The 16,156-nt window shown below is 45.2% G+C and overlaps 1 protein-coding gene across 2 annotated transcripts in view; it reads left to right on the top strand.

Moving 5' to 3' along the window:
- LOC118936529 (protein tweety homolog 2-like) overlaps positions 1-10,993 on the top strand; it is a 76,286-nt gene extending 65,293 nt beyond the window's left edge. Inside the window, exons 13-15 of one of the 2 annotated variants that reach the window (XM_036941966.1) lie at positions 1,151-1,229; positions 4,082-4,094; positions 8,647-10,993. In XM_036941966.1, coding sequence (XP_036797861.1) covers positions 1,151-1,229; positions 4,082-4,094; positions 8,647-8,687 — 133 coding nt within the window. In that variant the 3' untranslated portion in view covers positions 8,688-10,993. The remainder of the gene's footprint in view (positions 1-1,150; positions 1,230-4,081; positions 4,095-8,646) is intronic. The other variant, XM_036941965.1, reaches the window with a different exon arrangement.
- Positions 10,994-16,156: the final 5,163 nt, after the last annotated feature.

Here is a 16,156-nt window from a genome sequence, read left to right as displayed (position 1 = left end):
TGTCTGCGTGTCCCTGTCCGTATCTATGTTCATGTGTCTGCGTGTCCATGTCTGTGTCCATGTGTCTGCGTGTCCCTGTCCGTATCTATGTCCATGTGTCTGCGTGTCCCTGTCCATGTCTGTGTCCATGTGTCTGCGTGTCCCTGTCCGTATCTGTGTCCAGGTCTGCGTGTCCCTGTCCGTATCTGTGTCCAGGTCTGCGTGTCCCTGTCCGTATCTGTGTCCAGATCTGCGTGTCCCTGTCCGTATCTGTGTCCATGTGTCTGCGTGTCCCTGTCCGTATCTGTGTCCATGTGTTTGCGTGTCCCTGTCCATGTCTGTGTCCATGTGTCTGCGTGTCCCTGTCCGTATCTATGTCCATGTGTCTGCGTGTCCCTGTCCGTATCTGTGTCCAGGTCTGCGTGTCCCTGTCCGTATCTGTGTCCAGGTCTGCGTGTCCCTGTCCGTATCTGTGTCCAGGTCTGCGTGTCCCTGTCCGTATCTGTGTCCAGGTCTGCGTGTCCCTGTCCGTATCTGTGTCCAGGTCTGCGTGTCCCTGTCCGTATCTGTGTCCAGATCTGCGTGTCCCTGTCCGTATCTGTGTCCAGGTCTGCGTGTCCCTGTCCGTATCTGTGCCCATGTGTCTGCGTGTCCCTGTCCGTATCTGTGTCCATGTGTCTGCGTGTCCCTGTCCGTATCTGTGTCCATGTGTGTGTGTCTGGAATAAGCAGCACTGTGTTTGTTTTATCAGATAAGTTGACTCTCTCTCTGTTTCTCTTTCTCTCACTCTCACTCTTTCTCTCCCTCTCTCACTCCCTCTCTCACTCTCTCTGTCTCTCTCCTCTTTCTCTACATCCCCTCTCTCTCTCTCTCTCTCTCTCTCTCTCTCTCTCTCTCTCTCTCTCTCTCTCCAACCCCCCTCACTCTCTCTTTCTGTCTGTTTCTCTCACTCTCTCTTTCTCTCTCCTCTCTCTACATCCCCTCTCTTTCTCTCTCTCTCTCTCTCCACCTCCCCTCACTCTCTCTTTCTGTCTGTTTCTCTCTCTCTCTTTCTCTCTCCTCTCTCTCTACATCCTCTCTCTCTCTATCTCTCTCTCTCTCTCTCTCTCTCTCTCTCTCCACCCCCCCCTCACTCTCTCTTTCTCCTCTTCCCAATGTCTCTCTCCCATAGGAATCAGTCCATGCTGTTTGGAGGGAACCCTCGTTATGAGAACGTTCCTCTGATCGGGAGGGGATCCCCGCCACCCTCGGTGCGTTGGCCACTAACATTAGAGGCCAGGTCCCTCGTGTGATGATGTCACTGACATTAACATTAACAGCGCTCCGTTCTACTGAGGGACCACAGACACACTCATGTATAGAGTTACTGTGTGTAGAGCCAGAGACCAGACAGGTCCCCTTGTTAGATAATGGCATCAACACTAACACATATTGTACTGAAGGACCACAGACATTCTCCAAGACACCCTGCTGCCTTCACTGTGTCTACCGTACAGTATCCACAACCTGACAGAAACCTCCTGTGGGAGGCAGGTAGCCTAGCGGTTAAGAGTGTTGGGCCAGTAACCGTAAGGTCACTGGTTCAAATCTCTGAGCTGACTATTTGATGTGCCCTTGAGCAAGGCACTTAACCCTAATTGCTCCTGTAAATCTCTCTGGATAAGAGCGTCTGGTCCAGATAATTGGCCCAGTCCTAAATCGTCTCCTAAAACCTGCGCCCTATGCACTTGTGATCCACCTTGCTATCTGATAGGCTATCTGGACGTTGCGTCATATTGCTTATACCAATAAAATACTCTCAGATTTCCACTAGGGTTGATTTGGGATTGGCCCTTCCACTGCACATTATGGTGAAAGACTGCTCTCTGCTGGTCATGGACTGAAATACCGACAAAACAGTACACGCTCTTCTCCCTTGTGCCATTATTTGGCCTGATGCTCTGATGCAGGCCTGCTAATGACCGTAGAGAGATGCTAGCCTGCTAATGACCCTAGAGAGAGGCTAGCCTGCTAATGAGCGTAGAGAGGGGATAGCCTGCTAATGAGCGTAGAGAGAGGCTAGCCTGCTAATGACCCTAGAGAGAGGCTAGCCTGCTAATGCGCGTAGAGAGAGGATAGCCTGCTAATGACCCTAGAGAGAGGCTAGCCTACTAATGACCCTAGAGAGAGGCTAGCCTGCTAATGAGCATAGAGAGAGGATAGCCTGCTAATGACCCTAGAGAAAGGCTAGCCTACTAATGACCCTAGAGAGAGGCTAGCCTGCTAATGAGCATAGAGAGAGGATAGCCTGCTAATTACCCTAGAGAAAGGCTAGCCTACTAATGACCCTAGAGAGAGGCTAGCCTGCTAATGACCCTAGAGAGAGGCTAGCCTACTAATGACCCTAGAGAGAGGCTAGCCTGCTAATGACCCTAGAGAGAGGCTAGCCTGCTAATGACCGTAGATAGATGCTAGCCTACTAATGACCCTAGGGAGAGGCTAACCTGCTACTGACCGTAGAGAGAGGATAGCCTGCTAATGACCGTAGAGAGATGCTAGCCTGCTAATGACCGTAGAGAGATGCTACTGTAATGTTACAGTATGGCCTGACTGGTAATGTTACAGTATGACCGACTGGTAATGTTACAGTATGACCTGACTGGTAATGTTACAGTATGACCTGACTGGTAATGTTACAGTATGACCGACTGGTAATGTTACAGTATGACCTGACTGGTAATGTTACAGTATGACCTGACTGGTAATGTTACAGTATGACCGACTGGAAATGTTACAGTATGACCGACTGGTAATGTTACAGTATGACCTGACTGGTAATGTTACAGTATGACCTGACTAGTAATGTTACAGTATGATCTGACTGGTAATGTTACAGTATGACCTGACTGGTAATGTTACAGTATGACCTGACTAGTAATGTTACAGTATGATCTGACTGGTAATGTTACAGTATGACCTGACTAGTAATGTTACAGTATGACCTGACTAGTAATGTTACAGTATGATCTGACTGGTAATGTTACAGTATGACCTGACTAGTAATGTTACAGTATGATCTGACTGGTAATGTTACAGTATGACCTGACTAGTAATGTTACAGTATGATCTGACTGGTAATGTTACAGTATGACCTGACTAGTAATGTTACAGTATGATCTGACTGGTAATGTTACAGGATGTTGCTGTGAATCAGAACCATTGTTGTAGTGCTGCTGTGTGCAGGGAGAGAATCAAACTCTTCAGAGTCAGAACACTTAGTCTCTTCTTACACACAGACACACGCGTGCAAGGGAGACTACAGAGCACTTAAGTCTGCACAGAATTCAAGACAAGAGCACTTCTTGTTCTACAGAACACAGGGTGTGCTGTATACCCTGCCATGAGAGGAGAGGCCCAGTGGGGGTGTTATTAGAACTGAACAGCTACAATGTCAGCCGCTGTTTAATAAATGATACTGCTGATAACACACAGGGTCAGTCTCTGGCATCAGGAAACAAGTGGGACAAGATGCTACCGCTAACACACAGGGTCAGTCTCTGGCATCAGGAAACAAGTGGGACAAGATGCTACCGCTAACACACAGGGTCAGTCTCTGGCATCAGGAAACAAGTGGGACTAGATGATACCGCTAACACACAGGGTCAGTCTCTGGCATCAGGAAACAAGTGGGACAAGATGCTACCGCTAACACACAGGGTCAGTCTCTGGCATCCGGAAACAAGTGGGACGAGATGCTAGGAAGCTGTCTTTTAAACAGATCCAATTCAGATGTGGATTTATGTGGATCGATGGAACCTATTTATTCATGAAGCGTTATATATTCCACTGGATGTTTTTAAGCCGTTGCCAATATGCAGTTGTCCATCCTATATTGTAAAAATATAATATTTTTGGTACGAATGACAGAGACGAAAACCTGTTTGTGTGCCAATCATACTGGCCTTCTGGTTTTTCTACATCTACCATATAGGGTATGGGCCAGAACCTAACATATCTCTTCATGCTGTCTTTAAGAACACTTTGACATTTTTACAATCCTAGCCAGACATCTTACTCATATTTTGCTTCTAACTTAATTTTTTATCTTTTCTGTTACCCGCAGACATTTAGAAACAGTAAGTGTTCTGTTGTACACTGCACACAACCTTACTGTACCTTTACACTCCCCTTTCCTTTGTTAAGGAGGATACACTACACACAACCTTACTGTGTACCTTTACACTCCCTTTCCTTTGTTAAGGAGGATACACTACACACAACCTTACTGTACCTTTACACTGCCTTTCCTTTGTTAAGGAGGATACACTACACACAACCTTACTGTACCTTTACACTCCCTTTCCTTTGTTAAGGAGGATACACTACACACAACCTTACTGTACCTTTACACTCCCCTTCCTTTGTTAAGGAGGATACACTACACACAACCTTACTGTACCTTTACACTCCCTTTCCTTTGTTAAGGAGGATACACTACACACAACCTTACTGTACCTTTACACTCCCTTTCCTTTGTTAAGGAGGATACACTACACACAACCTTACTGTACCTTTACACTCCCTTTCCTTTGTTAAGGAGGATACACTACACACAACCTTACTGTACCTTTACACTCCCTTTCCTTTGTTAAGGAGGATACACTACACACAACCTTACTGTACCTTTACACTCCCTTTCCTTTGTTAAGGAGGATACACTACACACAACCTTACTGTACCTTTACACTGCCTTTCCTTTGTTAAGGAGGATACACTACACACAACCTTACTGTACCTTTACACTCCCTTTCCTTTGTTAAGGAGGATACACTACACACAACCTTACTGTACCTTTACACTCCCCTTCCTTTGTTAAGGAGGATACACTACACACAACCTTACTGTACCTTTACACTCCCTTTCCTTTGTTAAGGAGGATACACTACACACAACCTTACTGTACCTTTACACTCCCTTTCCTTTGTTAAGGAGGATACACTACACACAACCTTACTGTACCTTTACACTCCCTTTCCTTTGTTAAGGAGGATACACTACACACAACCTTACTGTACCTTTACACTCCCTTTCCTTTGTTAAGGAGGATACACTACACACAACCTTACTGTACCTTTACACTCCCTTTCCTTTGTTAAGGAGGATACACTACACACAACCTTACTGTACCTTTACACTGCCTTTCCTTTGTTAAGGAGGATACACTACACACAACCTTACTGTACCTTTACACTGCCTTTCCTTTGTTAAGGAGGATACACTACACACAACCTTACTGTACCTTTACACTCCCTTTCCTTTGTTAAGGAGGATACACTACACACAACCTTACTGTACCTTTACTCTCCCTTTCCTTTGTTAAGGAGGATACACTACACACAACCTTACTGTACCTTTACACTCCCCTTCCTTTGTTAAGGAGGATACACTACACACAACCTTACTGTGTACCTTTACACTGCCTTTCCTTTGTTAAGGAGGATACACTACACACAACCTTACTGTACATTTACACTGCCTTTCCTTTGTTAAGGAGGATACACTACACACAACCTTACTGTACCTTTACACTCCCTTTCCTTTGTTAAGGAGGATACACTACACACAACCTTACTGTACCTTTACACTCCCTTTCCTTTGTTAAGGAGGATACACTACACACAACCTTACTGTACCTTTACACTCCCTTTCCTTTGTTAAGGAGGATACACTACACACAACCTTACTGTACCTTTACACTCCCCTTCCTTTGTTAAGGAGGATACACTACACACAACCTTACTGTACCTTTACACTCCCTTTCCTTTGTTAAGGAGGATACACTACACACAACCTTACTGTACCTTTACACTGCCTTTCCTTTGTTAAGGAGGATACACTGCACACAACCTTACTGTACCTTTACACTCCCTTTCCTTTGTTAAGGAGGATACACTACACACAACCTTACTGTACCTTTACACTCCCTTTCCTTTGTTAAGGAGGATACACTACACACAACCTTACTGTACCTTTACACTCCCCTTTCCTTTGTTAAGGAGGATACACTACACACAACCTTACTGTACCTTTACACTCCACTTCCTTTGTTAAGGAGGATACACTACACACAACCTTACTGTACCTTTACACTCCCTTTCCTTTGTTAAGGAGGATACACTACACACAACCTTACTGTACCTTTACACTCCCCTTTCCTTTGTTAAGGAGGATACACTACACACAACCTTACTGTACCTTTACACTCCCCTTCCTTTGTTAAGGAGGATACACTACACACAACCTTACTGTACCTTTACACTCCCTTTCCTTTGTTAAGGAGGATACACTACACACAACCTTACTGTACCTTTACACTCCCCTTCCTTTGTTAAGGAGGATACACTACACACAACCTTACTGTACCTTTACACTCCCCTTCCTTTGTTAAGGAGGATACACTACACACAACCTTACTGTACCTTTACACTCCCCTTCCTTTGTTAAGGAGGATACACTACACACAACCTTACTGTACCTTTACACTCCCTTTCCTTTGTTAAGGAGGATACACTACACACAACCTTACTGTACCTTTACACTCCCTTTCCTTTGTTAAGGAGGATACACTACACACAACCTTACTGTACCTTTACACTCCCTTTCCTTTGTTAAGGAGGATACACTACACACAACCTTACTGTACCTTTACACTGCCTTTCCTTTGTTAAGGAGGATACACTACACACAACCTTACTGTACCTTTACACTGCCTTTCCTTTGTTAAGGAGGATACACTACACACAACCTTACTGTACCTTTACACTCCCTTTCCTTTGTTAAGGAGGATACACTACACACAACCTTACTGTACCTTTACACTCCCTTTCCTTTGTTAAGGAGGATACACTACACACAACCTTACTGTGTACCTTTACACTCCCTTTCCTTTGTTAAGGAGGATACACTACACACAACCTTACTGTACCTTTACACTCCCTTTCCTTTGTTAAGGAGGATACACTACACACAACCTTACTGTACCTTTACACTCCCCTTCCTTTGTTAAGGAGGATACACTACACACAACCTTACTGTACCTTTACACTCCCCTTCCTTTGTTAAGGAGGATACACTACACACAACCTTACTGTACCTTTACACTCCCCTTCCTTTGTTAAGGAGGATACACTACACACAACCTTACTGTACCTTTACACTCCCCTTCCTTTGTTAAGGAGGATACACTACACACAACCTTACTGTACCTTTACACTCCCCTTCCTTTGTTAAGGAGGATACACTACACACAACCTTACTGTACCTTTACACTCCCTTTCCTTTGTTAAGGAGGATACACTACACACAACCTTACTGTACCTTTACACTCCCTTTCCTTTGTTAAGGAGGATACACTACACACAACCTTACTGTACCTTTACACTGCCTTTCCTTTGTTAAGGAGGATACACTACACACAACCTTACTGTACCTTTACACTCCCTTTCCTTTGTTAAGGAGGATACACTACACACAACCTTACTGTACCTTTACACTGCCTTTCCTTTGTTAAGGAGGATACACTACACACAACCTTACTGTACCTTTACACTCCCTTTCCTTTGTTAAGGAGGATACACTACACACAACCTTACTGTGTACCTTTACACTCCCTTTCCTTTGTTAAGGAGGATACACTACACACAACCTTACTGTACCTTTACACTCCCTTTCCTTTGTTAAGGAGGATACACTACACACAACCTTACTGTACCTTTACACTCCCTTTCCTTTGTTAAGGAGGATACACTACACACAACCTTACTGTACCTTTACACTCCCTTTCCTTTGTTAAGGAGGATACACTACACACAACCTTACTGTACCTTTACACTCCCCTTCCTTTGTTAAGGAGGATACACTACACACAACCTTACTGTACCTTTACACTGCCTTTCCTTTGTTAAGGAGGATACACTACACACAACCTTACTGTACCTTTACACTCCCTTTCCTTTGTTAAGGAGGATACACTACACACAACCTTACTGTACCTTTACACTCCCTTTCCTTTGTTAAGGAGGATACACTACACACAACCTTACTGTACCTTTACACTCCCTTTCCTTTGTTAAGGAGGATAGTTTCCTTTGTTGTACCGCTCTCATTCTCCTTCCGCCCGTCTAATAAGAGGTGGTTCTAAGTCTTACTTGTAATTCTTAGTTCTAGTTCTTAGTTCTAGTTCTTAGTTCTAATTATTGCTTTTGTAACCCTACACCTCCGGAAGGAGACTGACCATTATTAACCCGTTATTAACCCACATTATTAGCTCGTTTGGTCCTGACCCCAATGTGACCTCTCTAAGCTCTGTGACCTCTAACCTCTGGCGATGTTGTGTCCTCAGTGTGTTAACCTGTGAGTGGAACTTTTCATGTGATGTGCCCTCCCGCCACTAACCCAAATTTCGGCCACACGCCCCTTCACCCGTGACCTGTGTCCTGCCGACTTTAACTACCTTGTAGTTCAGAACACTGAGTCGCACGACTCTCTAACTTACCCACCACCTAGCACCTCCTAATCAAAACAAATGTCTGAAAATGTTTCAAAGTTTGATTGATTGATTTGATTGAAACCATTTTTCTTTCACACAGTTATGGGATCTAAGGTGTGTTTTGTTCCTTCCTCCTGCAGTATTCTCCCAGAATGAGAACTACCTACCTGTCTATGACTGACGCACAGATCAGACACTTTGGGACAGACTTCCAGCAGGTATAGCCCCCAACTATGGCCTACCGGTCCCCCTCGGGAAGGGTCTGTCTGGGACTACCACTGTACTGAGGAAGGGTCTGTCTGGGACTACCACTGTACTGAGGAAGCAGAGTTTACAGATCACCCTGTCCATGGATGTCTCACCCTGCTCTCCTGGCCATCTGTTACTTAAATGCAGGAGGTATGGGGTCAACAATGGCTCAGGAACACACTGACACTCTCAAAGTCCTGTACTGTACGTGTAGAAACCAGGAGACTACATAGAACCCTGAGTGTAAAGTGCACTTGCATCTCTCCCCAAACAAACCAACAATTCAGTTATGTGTTTTCTTCAAATGTGCGTGTTCGTCTCGAGCCAGATCAGAAGACATGATTGTTATGAACCAAGTTGAACGTTTATATATTGTCCTGTGAGTGACGTCACCTTTGATGGATTTCAGGGGACAGCAAATAACCAGATTGATTTCCTTCACAGCCATAAATGGTTATTACATGAACTGTCTTCAGTTTTCCCCAACCTGTCATCGCTATTACAAGCTGTCATCTAACCAGTCTAGCATTCAGCTCCTCTTACACTTGACGACACAGCTCTTGCACTTGACGACACAGCTCTTACACTTGACGACACAGCTCTTACACTTGACGACGCAGCTCTTACACTTGACGACACAGCTCTTACACTTGACGACACAGCTCTTACACTTGACGACGCAGCTCTTACACTTGACGACACAGCTCTTACACTTGACGACACAGCTCTTACACTTGACGACACAGCTCTTACACTTGACGACGCAGCTCTTACACTTGACGACACAGCTCTTACACTTGACGACACAGCTCTTACACTTGACGACGCAGCTCTTACACTTGACGACACAGCTCTTACACTTGACGACACAGCTCTTACACTTGACGACACAGCTCTTACACTTGACGACACAGCTCTTACACTTGACAACACAGCTCCTACACTTGACGACACAGCTCTTACACTTGACGACACAGCTCTTACACTTGACGACACAGCTCTTACACTTGACGACTCAGCTCTTACACATTTGACACAACCCAAAGTCTTCATGATGTCTTCCGTCAGAGTGATGAGTCAAACTTGATGAAAACGGACCACGTATTTATTGTCACTTATCTTTCAGGTTATTCATTGATATCGAGGAAGGGCGAATATAATGGACTTATTTTTTAAATGTGACTGGAAAACAGATCATTCATTGAAATTGTGATGATGTCTACACTCTTAGAGTAAAATGTGCTGTCTAGAACCTAAAACGGTTCTTTGGCTGTCCACATAGGAGAGCCCTTTGAAGAACCCTTTATGGTTCCAGGTAGAACCTTTTGGGGCTCCATGTAGAACCTTTTCCTCAGAGGGTTCTACATGGAACTCAAAAGTGTTCTACCTGGAACCAAAAAGGGTTCTACCTGGAACCGAAAGGGATTCTCCTATGGGGACTGCCGAAGAACCCTTTTAGAACCCTGTTTTCTAAGAGTGTAACTCTATATGTATGTGTAAGGGGGACTGAGGAGAAAGGATGCATGATGATGTTTCTAAAGCCTTTATTTCCTGTAACCTGTTTCTCTCTGTTCTCCTATGCTGTGTCATCCTGCATGCTGTGTCCTGCTCAATTCTAGCCTGGATCCCCGACTGAATATCAGTCCATTTCATTATTGTGTCAGCGAATCATCAAAAGGAATAAAACAGTGAAATTCAGTTTCGGTTCCATGCCAGTTCATTTCAGGACGACACCGAGGGCTTTACCGTAGCTTGGCACCTACACTGAATATTGCTCTGGTTCACTATTGTGTCACTTGAATCTGTGGCTGTGTCCCAATAATCTCACACTTGTTCACTTCCCTGCATGGAAAGGAAATGACTGTTCCTCTAACCCGAGTCTACACCAATCCAATGCGTTGGAACTTGCAGGGAGTAGTGAATGAGTTCACACTTCAGGAGGATGGAGAGAGCATTGGGTTGCACCGTCTGGATTACAGCGATATTTCCTTTGGATTCTAGACTTATCGGCCTACTGCCTGTACATTAACATGTTAAACATTCCCTGGATTAGGATGAGAGGAAACCATCAACAACGGAAATGGTGTTGATGGTGAATTACTGGTAAGTATTATCACTGATGTGATGTTTATTGGATGTTTGTTTGTTTACCACGAGTTGGACACATAGGGTATAGGCCAGAACCTAACATACAGTGCCTTGCGAAAGTATTCAGCCCCCTTGAACTTTGCGACCTTTTGCCACATTTCAGGCTTCAAACATAAAGATATAAAACTGTATTTTTGTGTGAAGAATCAACAACAAGTGGGACACAATCATGAAGTGGAACGACATTTATTGGATATTTCAAACTCTTTTAACAAATCAAAAACCGAAAAATTGGGCGTGCAAATTTATTCAGCCTCTTTACTTTCAGTGCAGCAAACTCTCTCCAGAAGTTCAGTGAGGATCTCTGAATGATCCAATGTTGACCTAAATGACTAATGATGATAAATACAATCCACCTGTGTGTAATCAAGTCTCCGTATAAATGCACCTGCACTGTGATAGTCTCAGAGGTCCGTTAAAAGCGCAGAGAGCATCATGAAGAACAAGGAACACACCAGGCAGGTCCGAGATACTGTTGTGAAGAAGTTTAAAGCCGGATTTGGATACAAAAAGATTTCCCAAGCTTTAAACATCCCAAGGAGCACTGTGCAAGCGATAATATTGAAATGGAAGGAGTATCAGACCACTGCAAATCTACCAAGACCTGACCGTCCCTCTAAACTTTCAGCTCATACAAGGAGAAGACTGATCAGAGATGCAGCCAAGAGGCCCATGATCACTCTGGATGAACTGCAGAGATCTACAGCTGAGGTGGGAGACTCTGTCCATAGGACAACAATCAGTCGTATATTGCACAAATCTGGCCTTTATGGAAGAGTGGCAAGAAGAAAACCATTTCTTAAAGATATCCATAAAAAGTGTTGTTTAAGGTTTGCCACAAGCCACCTGGGAGACACACCAAACATGTGGAAGAAGGTGCTCTGGTCAGATGAAACCAAAATTGAACTTTTTGGCAACAATGCAAAACGTTATGTTTGGCGTAAAAGCAACACAGCTGAACACACCATCCCCACTGTCAAACATGGTGGTGGCAGCATCATGGTTTGGGCCTGCTTTTCTTCAGCAGGGACAGGGAAGATGGTTAAAATTGATGGGAAGATGGATGGAGCCAAATACAGGACCATTCTGGAAGAAAACCTGATGGAGTCTGCAAAAGACCTGAGACTGGGACGGAGATTTGTCTTCCAACAAGACAATGATCCAAAACATAAAGCAAAATCTACAATGGAATGGTTCAAAAATAAACATATCCAGGTGTTAGAATGGCCAAGTCAAAGTCCAGACCTGAATCCAATCGAGAATCTGTGGAAAGAACTGAAAACTGCTGTTCACAAATGCTCTCCATCCAACCTCACTGAGCTTGAGCTGTTTTGCAAGGAGGAATGGGGAAAAATGTCAGTCTCTCGATGTGCAAAACTGATAGAGACATACCCCAAGCGACTTACAGCTGTAATCGCAGCAAAAGGTGGCGCTACAAAGTATTAACTTAAGGGGGCTGAATAATTTTGCACGCCCAATTTTTCAGTTTTTGATTTGTTAAAAAAGTTTGAAATATCCAATAAATGTCGTTCCACTTCATGATTGTGTCCCACTTGTTGTTGATTCTTCACAAAAAAATACAGTTTTATATCTTTATGTTTGAAGCCTGAAATGTGGCAAAAGGTCGCAAAGTTCAAGGGGGCCGAATACTTTCGCAAGGCACTGTATCTCTTCATGCTGTCTTAAAGAACACTTTGACATTTTTACAATCCTAACCAGACATCTTACTCATATTTTGCTTCTAACTTTATTTTTGTTTGTTTGTTTACTACGAGTTGGACACAATCACAGTACTGCAGGGGCCCTCAACAGTCAGATAACCCATCACAGTACTGCAGGGGCCCTCAACAGTCAGATAACCCATCACAGTACTGCAGGGGCCCTCAACAGTCAGATAACCCATCACAGTACTGCAGGGGCCCTCAACAGTCAGATAACCCATCACAGTACTGCAGGGGCCCTCAACAGTCAGATAACCCATCACAGTACTGCAGGGGCCCTCAACAGTCAGATAACCCATCACAGTACTGCAGGGGCCCTCAACAGTCAGATAACCCATCACAGTACTGCAGGGGCCCTCAACAGTCAGATAACCCATCACAGTACTGCAGGGGCCCTCAACAGTCAGATAACCCATCACAGTACTGCAGGGGCCCTCAACAGTCAGATAACCCATCACAGTACTGCAGGGGCCCTCAACAGTCAGATAACCCATCACAGTACTGCAGGGGCCCTCAACAGTCAGATAACCCATCACAGTACTGCAGGGGCCCTCAACAGTCAGATAACCCATCACAGTACTGCAGGGGCCCTCAACAGTCAGATAACCCATCACAGTACTGCAGGGGCCCTCAACAGTCAGATAACCCATCACAGTACTGCAGGGGCCCTCAACAGTCAGATAACCCATCACAGTACTGCAGGGGCCCTCAACAGTCAGATAACCCATCATTGTACTGCAGGGGCCCTCAACAGTCAGATAACCCATCACAGTACTGCAGGGGCCCTCAACAGTCAGATAACCCATCACAGTACTGCAGGGGCCCTCAACAGTCAGATAACCCATCATTGTACTGCAGGGGCCCTCAACAGTCAGATAACCCATCACAGTACTACAGGGGCCCTCAACAGTCAGATAACCCATCACAGTACTGCAGGGGCCCTCAACAGTCAGATAACCCATCACAGTACTGCAGGGGCCCTCAACAGTCAGATAACCCATCACAGTACTGCAGGGGCCCTCAACAGTCAGATAACCCATCACAGTACTGCAGGGGCCCTCAACAGTCAGATAACCCATCACTGTACAGTGTGAATTCTTTGTTGTGGTCATGCTTTTCTTCTTTGTTTGGAACCTCTCAACTACTGTTTATTTTCTGCGTTTGTTGAAGTATTGGACCAGGTGTATCAATTACATTAAAAAAATGTTTTTAAAGCTTTCTGTGTTTGTCTATTTTGCACATATACAGTCATTTAGATATACAGTCATTTATAGATTACACAATATTATACTGCACAAATATTACATATGGGTAATTTACCAGACACTCTTATCCAGAGTGACTTATAGTACATTCATCTTAAGGTAGCTAGGTGACACAACCCTATATTACAGTCATAGTAAGTACAACTTTCCCTCAATAAAGCAGATATTAGCACAGTCACTGATAGTAAGAAAAGACAAGTGCAGGTGAACCCAAACCTATTCCAGTCCAAATCAAGAACTGCGTAGTTAATGTATCTAGCCAAGTGGTAAAACAGGTGAACTGGCATGAAGCACAAAGACAAGCCAGTATCAAAAGTGGTGTAGTTTGACACCTAGTGGACAGGTTGATGTTATTGTGGTAGCTGGCTCACTACCAGGTTGATGTTTTTGGGGTAGCTGAGCCGGCCCACTACCAGGTTGATGTTCTTGGGGTAGCTGAGCCGGCCCACTACCAGGTTGATGTTCTTGTGGTAGCTGGCCCACTACCAGGTTGATGTTTTTGGGGTAGCTGGCCCACTACCAGGTTGATGTTCTTGTGGTAGCTGGCCCACTACCAGGTTGATGTTTTTGGGGTAGCTGGCCCACTACCAGGTTGATGTTATTGTGGTAGCCGGCCCACTACCAGGTTGATGTTATTGGGGTAGCCGAGCCGGCCCACTACCAGGTTGATGTTATTGGGGTAGCTGGCCCACTACCAGGTTGATGTTTTTGGGGTAGCCGAGCCGGCCCACTACCAGGTTGATGTTATTGTGGTAGCTGGCCCACTACCAGGTTGATGTTATTGGGGTAGCCGTGCCGGCCCACTACCAGGTTGATGTTCTTGTGGTAGCTGGCTCACTACCAGGTTGATGTTTTTGGGGTAGCTGGCCCACTACCAGGTTGATGTTCTTGTGGTAGCCGGCTCACTACCAGGTTGATGTTTTTGGGGTAGCCGAGCTGGCCCACTACCAGGTTGATGTTCTTGTGGTAGCTGGCCCACTACCAGGTTGATGTTCTTGTGGTAGCCGGCTCACTACCAGGTTGATGTTTTTGGGGTAGCTGAGCCGGCCCACTACCAGGTTGATGTTCTTGTGGTAGCTGGCCCACTACCAGGTTGATGTTATTGGGGTAGCCGAGCTGGCCCACTACCAGGTTGATGTTATTGGGGTAGCTGGCTCACTACCAGGTTGATGTTTTTGGGGTAGCTGAGCCGGCCCACTACCAGGTTGATGTTATTGTGGTAGCCGGCCCACTACCAGGTTGATGTTATTGTGGTAGCTGGCCCACTACCAGGTTGATGTTCTTGGGGTAGCCGAGCCGGCCCACTACCAGGTTGATGTTATTGTGGTAGCTGGCCCACTAACAGGTTGATGTTCTTGGGGTAGCCGAGCTGGCCCACTACCAGGTTGATGTTATTGTGGTAGCTGGCCCACTACCAGGTTGATGTTATTGTGGTAGCCGAGCTGGCCCACTACCAGGTTGATGTTATTGGGGTAGCCGAGCTGGCCCACTACCAGGTTGATGTTATTGTGGTAGCTGGCCCACTACCAGGTTGATGTTCTTGGGGTAGCCGGCCCACCACCAGGTTGATGTTCTTGGGGTAGCCGGCCCACCACCAGGTTGATGTTCTTGTGGTAGCTGGCCCACTACCAGGTTGATGTTCTTGTGGTAGCTGGCCCACTACCAGGTTGATGTTTTTGGGGTAGCTGAGCCGGCCCACTACCAGGTTGATGTTCTTGGGGTAGCCGGCCCACCACCAGGTTGATGTTCTTGTGGTAGCTGGGCCACTACCAGGTTGATGTTCTTGTGGTAGCTGGCCCACTACCAGGTTGATGTTTTTGGGGTAGCTGAGCCGGCCCACCACCAGGTTGATGTTCTTGGGGTAGCTGGCCCACCACCAGGTTGATGTTCTTGGGGTAGCCGGCTCGGGGAGGCTTTGTACTTGTTATTTATAGAAATGTAGGAACCACTAGAAACCGATACAAGCTTGTTCCTGCAAAAGCAGGAACCACAGTTATAGTTAAGGCACACAGCATTATAGATTGTAAGGTACACAGCATTATAGATTGTAAGGCACACAGCATTATAGATTGTAAGGTACACAGCATTATAGATTGTAAGGTACACAGCATTATAGATTGTAAATCACACAGCATTATAGATGTTAAGGCACTCGGCATTCTATATTTTAAGGCACTCACACACATAAGAGTTAGAAAGTGTCCCCACTACAACAAACAAATACTTAAATACATGTAATTTTGTCCTTAAAATATTTAATTGAAATA

The sequence above is a fragment of the Oncorhynchus mykiss genome, chromosome 13 (genome assembly GCF_013265735.2).
Source record: "Oncorhynchus mykiss isolate Arlee chromosome 13, USDA_OmykA_1.1, whole genome shotgun sequence".
NCBI classification, from domain to species: Eukaryota; Metazoa; Chordata; class Actinopteri; order Salmoniformes; family Salmonidae; genus Oncorhynchus; species Oncorhynchus mykiss.
This window is presented reverse-complemented; position numbering and strand designations above follow the sequence as displayed.